At 45.3% G+C, this 10,000-nt stretch overlaps 1 protein-coding gene across 7 annotated transcripts in view; it reads left to right on the forward strand.

The window, feature by feature from the left end:
• LOC127000128 (cell adhesion molecule Dscam2-like) overlaps window positions 1-10,000 on the forward strand; it is a 162,923-nt gene that overhangs the window by 72,895 nt on the left and 80,028 nt on the right. For 4 of the 7 annotated variants that reach the window (XM_050863553.1, XM_050863551.1, XM_050863552.1 and 1 more), the window contains exons 1-2: window positions 4,569-4,840; window positions 9,512-9,648. In XM_050863553.1, the coding sequence (XP_050719510.1) occupies window positions 4,608-4,840; window positions 9,512-9,648 (370 nt within the window). In that variant the 5' untranslated portion in view covers window positions 4,569-4,607. Of the gene's footprint in view, window positions 1-4,567; window positions 4,841-9,511; window positions 9,649-10,000 lie in introns of those variants that run through there. The other 3 variants (XM_050863554.1, XM_050863559.1, XM_050863571.1) reach the window with 2 other exon arrangements.

Below are 10,000 nucleotides of genomic sequence, written 5' to 3' on the forward strand. Positions count from 1 at the left end.
GTGTGTGTGTTATGCTTTTGTTCGTTTTTCTTCTTCTTCTCCCGTTTTTATCTTCTTCCTCTTCGTTTTCTTCATTTTCTTCTAGTTATTATTTTTTTATTATTATTATTCTCTTGTATTGATCCGGTTTTGTTTTCTTTCTTTGTTTCTCTCTGTTTTTCCTTCTGTCAACTTTCCTCCCTCCTCCTCCTCCTCCTCCTCCACCTCTTCTTCCCCCTCATCAATATTTCCTTTCCTCTTCCGACTCCTTTTCTTCTTCTTCTTCTTCTTCTTCTTCTTCTTCGTTGTCAACCATTTTACTTCGTTACTTATTCTTTTTAACCTCTTTCTTCTTCTTCCTCTTCTTTTTCTTTTTCTTGTTCTTGTTGTTTTCTCCTTCCATCATTACCATAACTCCTCCTTCTTTGTCCAGTTCTCCTCCTCCTCCTCCTCTCCTCCTCCTCCTCCTCCTCCTCCTCCTCCTCCTCTTCTGATAGGCCTCCTGCCCTCCTTTCGCTCTCGCTGTGTTGTCAGGGCAAACATTATCACCCCTACGTCTCTCTCTCTCTCTCTCTCTCTCTCTCTCTCTCTCTCTCTCTCTCTCTCTCTCTCTCTCTCTCTCTCTCTCTCTCTCTCTCTCTCTCTCTCTCTCTCTCTCTCTCTCTCTCTCTCTCTCTCTCTCTCTCTCTCTCTCTCTCTCTCTCTCTCTCTCTCTCTCTCTCTCTCTCTCTCTCTCTCTCTCTCTCTCTTTTTCACTGTTCCCTACTTCCCCTCCTTATTCAGAATCTCCTTCCTGCCTCCCATCTGTCTTCCTCCCCCCCTCTTCCTCTTCCTTCTCCTCCCCCTTCCTCCTCCTCCTCCTCCTCTCCTTCACAGTTCTTTATTTACATTAGTGTTCTTGCTCTTTGAAGCTTTGAAGAACTCTAGACTCTTTCCCTCCCTCCTCCTCCCTCTCTCTTCCTCCCTCCCTTCCTCCCTTCCTCTTACCCACTTTTCCCTCCCTCCCTCCCTCCCTCCACTATAATGTGCCTCCCTGCTGTCTTAGGGCCATTTTCCAGGAAGGGAGAAGTGGAGAGGGAAGGAGGGAGTGGGAGGGAGGGATGAAGTTAGTCAGTAGAGCAGGGAGAGAATGAGGGAGGTAATGGAGGAGGAATGGAGAGAAAAGTAGGGAGAGAGGGAGGGAAGGGAGGGAGAGATCGAGATGTGAAGTGGAGGGAGGAAGATAACAATAGGAAGGGAAGGGAAAGAAGGAGAAGTGGAGGAGAGTTAAGTAGGGAGGGAGAGAAGGAAGGAAGGGAGAGGGAAAGAGAGAGAAAGAAAAGGCAAACTGGAGGAATAAAGGGAGGAAAACAGCGGAAGAAAAATAGAAGAGGAGAGAAAAACAAACAGGGAGGGAAGACAAGAGAAATGGAGATAAATAAATGAAAGAAGAAGAAAAAGAAGAAGAAGAAGAAGAAAAAGAAGATGAAGAAGAGAGAAAGCGATAAAGATTGTGGAGAAAGAGTGGAGGAAAAGATTAAACCAGGGAGGTCATGTGGAAAGGGAGGATCGGAAGGAGGAGGAGGAGGAGGAGGAGGAAGAGGAGGAGGGAAAAAAGCAGAGGTAGAAGGGCTTAGGGAGGGAGGGAGGGAAAAAGTGAGAAGGGAGGAAGGGAGGGAAGAGTTTAAAGGGAAGGAGAAAGACAGAGAGGCGATAGGAGGTAAAAAAAAAAAGAAAAAAACATGGAGGAAACGGAGGAAAGACAGATAGACGATCGCGTAAATAACAAATGGAGAGAGAGAGAGAGAGAGAGAGAGAGAGAGAGAGAGAGAGAGAGAGATTTTTTCTTCCCTCCAATATCCATCGTTTTCGAACATTGTTTCTCACTTAAGCTGTTTCCAGAGTTGATTATGTCTTGTTAGTCAGTCTCTCTCTCTCTCTCTCTCTCTCTCTCTCTCTCTCTCTCTCTCTCTCTCTCTCTCTCTCTCTCTCTCTCTCTCTCTCTCTCTCTCTCTCTCTCTCTCTCTCTCTATCTCTCTCTCTCCGTCCATAATTTCTTCCGGAGTCTTTCCTCTCGACTCTCTTCACTGGCTAAGCTTTCTCTCTCTCTCTCTCTCTCTCTCTCTCTCTCTCTCTCTCTCTCTCTCTCTCTCTCTCTCTCTCTCTCTCTCTCTCTCTCTCTCTCTCTCTCTCTCTCTCTCTCTCTCTCTCTCTCTCTCTCTCTCTCTCTCTCTCTCTCTCTCTCTCTCTCTCTCTCTCTCTCTCTCTCTCTCTCTCTCTCTCTCTCTCTCTCTCTCTCTCTCTCTCTCTCTCTCTCTCTCTTCCTCCTTCCTTCCTTCCTTCCTTCCTTCCTCTCGTTGCTTCCCTTCCTCACTCTCTTAAGTGGATACAGCGAGAGGGATTATCGACTACTAAAGACAGGGAGAAGAGAAGAGAAAATAGAAGAGAAGAGAAGACAGGAGAAGAGAGGATAAAAGAGAAAAGAGAAGGGAAACTGTGTGAGGAAAGGGAAAAGAAAAGAAGAGAAGAGAAGGGAAGGGAAGGGAATGGAAGAGGTAGAAATGTAAAAGGAAAGGGAGAAGAGAAAAGAAGGGGCGGGAGAGAAGGAAAGGGAACTGAATGGAAGGAAGGGGAAGGGAAGAGAAAGAGAGACGGGAGAAGCGAAGCGAATGGAATGGAAGGGAATGGAAAATAAAGAAAGAGAAGAGAAGAGAAGGAAAGGGAAATGGGAGAAGAGAAGGTTAGAGGAGAAAAGGGGTGACTAACAAAGCAAAGCGAAGGAAGAGAATGGAAGGGAAAGGAAGACAAGAGAAGAGAGGAAAAGAGAAGAGAAGGAAAAGGGAAATGAGAGAAGGAAAGGTAAGAGAAGTAAAGAAGAGACTAACAAAACTAAGCGAAGGAAGAGAATGGAAGGGAAAGGAAGAGAAGAGAAGAGAAGAGAAGAGAAGAGAAGAGAAGAGAAGAGAAGGAAAGGGAGATGAGAGAACGGATGGTAAGGGAAGTAAAGGGGAGAGAAACAAAGCTAAGGGAAGAAAGAGAATGGAAAGGAAGAGAAGAGAAGAGAAGAGAAGAGAAGAGAAGAGGAGAAAAGAGAAGGAAAGGGAGATGAGAGAAGGGATGGTAAGGGAAGTAAAGGGGAGAGAAACAAAGCTAAGTAAAGGAAGAGAATGGAAGGGAAAGGAAGAGAGAAGAGAGGAAGAGAGAGGAGTAGAGAAGAGAAGGAAAGGGAAATGAGAGAAGGAAAGGAAAGAGAAGAACAGGGTAGACTAACAAAGCAAAGCGAAGGAAGAGAATGGAAGGGAAAGGAAGAGAAGAGAAGAGAAGAGAGGAAGAGAGAAGAGGAGGGAAATCAAATTGGGTAGTGCCTCCACATTCTAATATCGTCCGCCGTGGCAATTAACGATTCAAATATAACATCATTCTCTTTTTTTTTTTTCATCTCATTGTAGTCACGCTGATTGAATTATTATTGATGACCCGCGTGATCTGATTAGGCACGGAGGTAATTTCACCTAATAGTCATCGTCATCATCATCATCATCATCATCATCATCATCTTCTTGTTCTTGTTGTTTTTCTCTTCTTCCTTCGTCTTCTTTCTCTTCTTCTTTTTCTTATCTTCCCATTTTTCTTCTTTTTCTCTTCCTGTCTTTGTCTTTTTTGTCTTCTTTTGCTTCTTGTCTTCCATTTTTCTTCTTTTTCTCTTCCTGTCTGTCTTATTTGTCTTTTTCTTTTTGTCTTCCATTATTTTCTTCTTTTTCTCCTCCTGTCTCTATGTCTGTCTGTCTTTCTGTTTAGTTGTGTCCTCTTGTCTCTCCCTCTGTCTATTTCTGTTTATCTGTCCATTTATCTATCAGTCTTATCAGCCAGTCAGTCAATAAACCAATATCAATCTATCTATCTATCTATCTATCTATCAATCAGTCAATCGCTATCTATCTATCTCATCTCTCTATCTATACTTGGGGGAGATCTTTTAATCATTCATATTTCATTACATCGTCACGCATAATTTGATTCCCGTAAGAGCGCGCCACTCGGCAATGAAGGGCGGTTGTCAATATTTTTCAGGCGTATCATTGAAATTAGCCCAATCTAATTAGTTATGTCAATGTTTTTTTTCGCCTTCATCCAATCTCAACTAATTATTTCAACCGAAGCGAACGAGCGAGTGTGTGTGCGAGAGAGAGAGAGAGAGAGAGTTAGCATATTCCCCCTTTCCTTTTCCCTATAATATCTTCACTTCCCTCCACGTCCTTTCCTTCCTTCTTTCTTCCCATCCTTCTTCTCTTTCCTTCCTTCTCTCTTCCCTTTCTTCTCCTCCTTTTCCCTTCCCTTCCCCCTTTCTTGCACTCTCTCCTTCATCTAGTCATTATTTCCTCTTTTCTCTTCCTTTCCTTCTCCCTTTCCTTCCTTCTCTTCCCTTTCTTCTCCTTTTCCCTTCCCTTCCCCCTTTCTTGCACTCTCTCCTTCATCTAGTCATTATCTCCTCTTTTCTCTTTCCTTACTTCTCCCTTTCCATCCTTCTTTCTTCCCTTCCTTCTCCCTTTCCTTCCATCTCTTTCGTCTCCTTTCCCTCTTCCATGCTCTCCTATTCTACGGGTCTATGGCGTTTGAATAACTATATAAACCTATGTAAACCTTTCCTAATGTCTTACCTGTCTTGTTTTACCTGTGCAGGCGTGTGTGTGGGGGCCGCGCGGGCAGGTGAGGGGGGCGGGGGGCTCGGCGCTCCCGTCCTGGTGCTGGAGCCCCCCTCCCAATCCTACCTCACCAACGCCTCCGGCACCACCCTGCGCTGCGCCGCCCTCGGAAGCCCCGCGCCATCCCTCACCTGGGTGGACGCGGCAGGACGCCCCCTCCAGCCCCAGCCCGGCCTCAGGTGAGTTGGGTAGCCACAGGTGTCCTCAGGTGTCCTCAGGTGGTTGATGATGTCGATGCCGCCAACCTGGTACGATTTTTTGGGGTCCTGTTTATCTTTTTTTTTTTTCTTCCTTTTTTTCTCTATATGTTTTTTTCTATTCTTTTATCTTTCTTTCCTTATGCCTTCTTATCTGATTTCTTTCCTTTCTTCTGTCATTTCGTCTCTTTATTTTGTTTCATTCCTTTAATCAGTCTGTTTCTATCTCTTTTTTTCTTTCCAGGAGAGAGAGAGAGAGAGAGAAAGGTAGGGGACATTAGGCCAAAACTAGCTCTACATCATCCACCACCACCACTCTAATCTCCCCCTCCCCCCTCCCTCCCACACACGCACAGGGACTCGCGGGCGGCTGTGTATTGAGCCTGTGCCGGTAATCAGCTGATCCTTGTCAACAAAGCGACCTGCATTCATTACGTTTTCAGCTGCAAGTAAATATTTCACAAGGGCTTTGTCCGAACTCGAATGTTAGCGGACTGAGTGACTGTATGTGTGTGTGTGTGTGTGTGTGTGTGTGTGTGTGTGTGTGTGTGTGTGTGTGTGTGTGTGTGTGTGTGTGTGTGTGTGTGTGTGTGTGTGTGTCGTGGCATAAGCAAACACGCCCGTCAATTAACGATTCAGGTGGAGTTTGTGCGTGTGTATGTATGTATGTATGTATGTATGTATGTATGTAAATCTGCAGGTAGGAAGGCAGGTAGGTTGGTAGGTAGGTAAGTAGGTAAGAGGAAAGGTAAGTCGATGAATAAACAGCAAGAGTAGTAAGTAAGTATATTAGCGTGTGTGTGTGTGTGTGTGTGTGTGTGTGTGTGTGTGTGCGTGTGGGGTCCAACGTAATTACTTTGTTTTGAAGTTTCCGTTTTTTTCTTCCTTCACTTTTTTTTTTCGTCGCTGCAAATGGTCTCGTTCCTGCGATAATTAGTCAAGGTAATGAGAACCGCTTTGTGGGTTGACAGCTGGGCCACTCTCTCTCTCTCTCTCTCTCTCTCTCTCTCTCTCTCTCTCTCTCTCTCTCTCTCTCTCTCTCTCTCTCTCTCTCTCTCTCTCTCTCTCTCTCTCTCTCTCTCTCTCTCTCTCTCTCTCTCTCTCTCTCTCTCTCTCTCTCTCTCTCTCTCTCTCTCTCTCTCTCTCTCTCTCTCTCTCTCTCTCTCTCTCTCTCTCTCTCTCTCTCGTCGTTGTTAATGTTGTTGTTCTTCTTTTCGCTCTCCTTTACATCCTCTTTTACCTCCACCCTCCTCTCTTCCTCCTCCTCCTCCTCCTCCTCCTCCTCCTCCTCCATCATCATAATCATTAGCTTACACTTCCCTCTATTGGCGAATACTGGATTAAGAAAATGACCCCCACCTGATCCTCTCTCTCTCTCTCTCTCTCTCTCTCTCTCTCTCTCTCTCTCTCTCTCTCTCTCTCTCTCTCTCTCTCTCTCTCTCTCTCTCTCTCTCTCTCTCTCTCTCTCTCTCTCTCTCTCTCTCTCTCTCTCTCTCTCTCTCATCCATCCCGGTCAGGTGCAGGTGGTTACAAGAGAAGGAGGGAGGGAGGAAGGGAGGGAAGAAGGGAGGAGGGAGTGAGGGAGGGAGAGAGGGAGGAAGGGAGAAAGAGGGGAGGAAGGGCAGGAAAGAAAATGAGCAAGGTAGAGAGGTAGGAAAGGAAGAAGGGAATAAAGAAAGAGGGGAAGAAAGGAAGGAAGTAAGAAAGAAAGAGAAGTAGAAAGGAGAAGGAAGGAAGGAATAAAAATGAGAGAGAGAGAGGTAAGAAGGAGGAAGTGGAAGGGAGAGAGAGACGTTTTATACGAGAAAGGAGAGAGAGAGAGAGAGAGAGAGAGAGAGAGAGAGAGCGGTAGGTAGTGAAGGAGGAAATGACAGAGAGAAAGAGTGGAAGAAAGGGAAAGCGGGAATGAAAGTGAGAGTCAGAGAGAGAGGTAAGGTAGGAAAGTAGGAAGAGAGAAAGGAGAAGTAAGGTAGTGAGGGAGGAGAAGGAGGGAGGGAAGGAGGGAGGAGAAAGAGAGAAAGAGCAGTAGGTGGTTACGGTAAGCTGGAATGAAAGTGGGAGAGAGAGAGAGAGGGAGAGGAAGAGAGAAAGGAGAGGTAAGAAGGGAGGGAGGGAAGAGGAGGGGACGGGGAAGCAATAGCAGCAGGTAACAGGCATTCGTAACCTTTAGAAATATATAAAGAGTTCCTAAATTAATCTTGAAACTGGCGAGACTGAAGAGGAATGTAAAGGAGGAGGAGGAGGAGGAGGAGGAGGAGGGAGAAGAAAGGAAAGGGAAGGGAGAGTAAGAGGAGGGGTACGATAAGAAGAGAGATGAAAGAGAGCAAGGAAAGAGAGAGGAAGAAAGGGAGGGTAAAGGAAGGATGGAAGGAAGGATGGAAGGAAGGAAGGAAAGAAGGAGAAAAGGAGAAGAGGAGACAGCATGATAGGGTAGAGAGAAAAGGTGAGAGAAAGAAAGGATAAGAGAGAGAGAGGCAATAAACAAGGAAACAGAGAAATACGAAAGTCGAGATAAGAAAGAAAGGGAGCAAATCAAGAGCGAAAAAAACAACAAACAAGCAAAAAACACCGAATAAGAATAAAGAAAATAAACGAGGAAGTGAAAATGAAGAAAACGAAAAGGAAGAAGAAAAGGAAGAAGACGAAAACGAAATAAAGAAGAAAAAGAGGAAGAAAGAAGAGGAAGAAGATGAAGAAGAAAAAGAGGAAAAATAATGAGACGAAAAAACAACAAGAAAAAGAAGAGGAAGAAAGGGGAAACACTAACAGATGAAGAAGATAAAGAAAAAAAGAAGAAAAATGCGAAGAATACGAAAACAAAAACAATAAAAGCGAAGAAAAAGAAGAGGAAGAAAGAAAAGGAATAAGGAGGAAGAGGAAGAGGAAGAAAATAAGGAATACACAGACCCCTTAAATGCACTCCCTTCCCCTGAGCTAAACGTCCCTTGAACCAGCAGATTTATCCCCTTCCCCCTCCTCCCCTCCCCCCGAACACTGATATTGGGGGGGGGGAGGAGGGGGTCAGTCAGTCGGATTAAATCGCAACATATTTCACGACTCTGGGCTGAGGGCTGATTAAAGTGGGGTGGGGGGGTGGGAAGGGAGGGGCGAGGGGGTTGGAGAGAGAGAGAAGGAGGAGGAAATGAAGGGTAGGGCTGGGAGGTTAGGGGAGGAGGACGGAGACTGAGGAGGGAAGGCGGGAGAGGACGGAGAGTGTTTTAAAGGGTTAGAGAGAGAGAGAGAGAGAGGGAGAGAGAGGGAAGAGGAAGTGAATGGGAGAGAAGGAGTAAAATAAAGGGTTTGGTTGGGAGGGGTAAGGGAGGGGGAGGAGAGGGAAAATAAGATAAAGGGAGAAGGCAAGGAGGAAAAGGTAGATTATGGTAAGGAGGAAGAGGAAGAGGGAGGGAGATGGAGTAGGGATGCAATATGGAGGAGGAAAAGGTTAGGAAGGTGGAGGAAACAGGGAAGTAAAGGGAGGGGCGGAGAGAAAGTGGGAGAGGGGGGAGAAGGGATAGGAGGAGGAAGAGGATAAGAAGAGGAAGGAGAGAGAAGGAGGCAAGAAAGATAGGGAAGGAGGAGGAAAAGAGGAGGAGAAGGAGGAAAGGAGGTAAAAGGAAATAAAGGGTAGAAAGGGAAAGGGAGAGGTAAAGAAAGAGGGAAGAAGGGAAAGTGTGGAGAGAAAGGGGAATATGAAGGGAAGGAGAGAGAGAGAAAGGGCGAAAGGGGAAGGAAGGGAGGGAATGGGGGGAAGGGAGTGAAGGAAGTTGTGAGAGAGAGAGAGTCAGGTGAGCAGAGAGACTTTACCTGGATTTTACATTTCTTTTTGTTTGTTTCGTTTTGTTCATATCTTTTTTTTTGGATTGCATATTTTTATCTTGTTTTGCGTTTTAGTATGTGTTTGATTTTTCCCTTCGTCGCATTTTTCTCATTTTTATGCTTCTACCATTTTCGTTTCTCTCCCCCTCTTTTCTTTTATTTTTTTTCCGCTGCTGCTGCTCTCTTCCTTTTTACGATTCTCCCTTCTTTTCCTTTCTTTCTTTTCTTTTTCTTTGTGTGAACCCTCTCTCTCTCTCTCTCTCCCCCTCTCTCTCTCCCTCATTATCGCTCTCTTCCTTACACTCTCTCTCTTTCCCTTTCTCTTCAAAATACGGAGACAAGTGCTCATGCAGTCAGTCAATCATTTATTCCCTCTCTACCTGTCTCTAAGTCTATATAACTTCTATTTTAACCTCTATGCACAAATATAAAGGGAGACAACAAGAGCTCATGCAGTCAGTCAATCAGTAATGAAAAGAAGGAGAATACAAGAGGTCACGCAGTCTATCAACCATGTAATTCACTCACTAGCTGGCTATATATAACTTAACCTTCATTTAAAACTATCAGTCGTATTGACACTCATCTTTAGTCCACGTCTCTTGCTACACTCAATGCTTACGGTTGGGTGGGTACATATATTCTTCCCGTTGCCCTCTCATCCATCCTTTCTCTCTTACTTTTATTCACAGAAAGGTGCTTAATGATGGCTCTATATAACATAATCTCGAATTTACATCCACCATTATTCCATGCCTCTATTGCTACACTCATTTTGGATAGCTGGGTATTCGCTTCTTGTTGGCCGCTCACTCACAGTTTCTTTCTTCTTTCCAGAGAGGTGCTCAGTGATGGGTCTCTCTGGCTCGCTCCGGCTACCCACGGCTCCGGCCACCTTCCCCACGCCACCTACCGTTGCCGGGCTACCAACTCCGCCGGCACAGTCATCAGTAGAGCCTCCACCGTTTCCACAGGTACGCTTACACCTCGCTGTACACCTGAGATTTAAGAGTTTTCAACTGTAACGCTCTCCCAGGGTGTAGAAAAGATGTTAGTAGCCACCTCTCTTCTTTTTGGTCTTATCTATCTGTCTCTATATATTTGAGTCTGTGGTGTTCGCAGATGCTTCCGGCCCTTACACCAACTTTTTTTTTGCAACAAAGGAGACTGCTCAAGGGCAAAAAAAAGTGTGGAAAAAAAGTCGGCTACTCACCGCTCCCACAACAGACAAAAGTAACGGGTGGCCAAAAGAGAGGTCAATTTCGGGTGGGGAGGTGTCTTGAGAACTATTACCAAAGGCCGAAAAGGAGACGAATAGGGTTCTCA

Source organism: Eriocheir sinensis, chromosome 2 (assembly GCF_024679095.1).
Source record: "Eriocheir sinensis breed Jianghai 21 chromosome 2, ASM2467909v1, whole genome shotgun sequence".
Lineage (NCBI taxonomy): Eukaryota > Metazoa > Arthropoda > Malacostraca > Decapoda > Varunidae > Eriocheir > Eriocheir sinensis.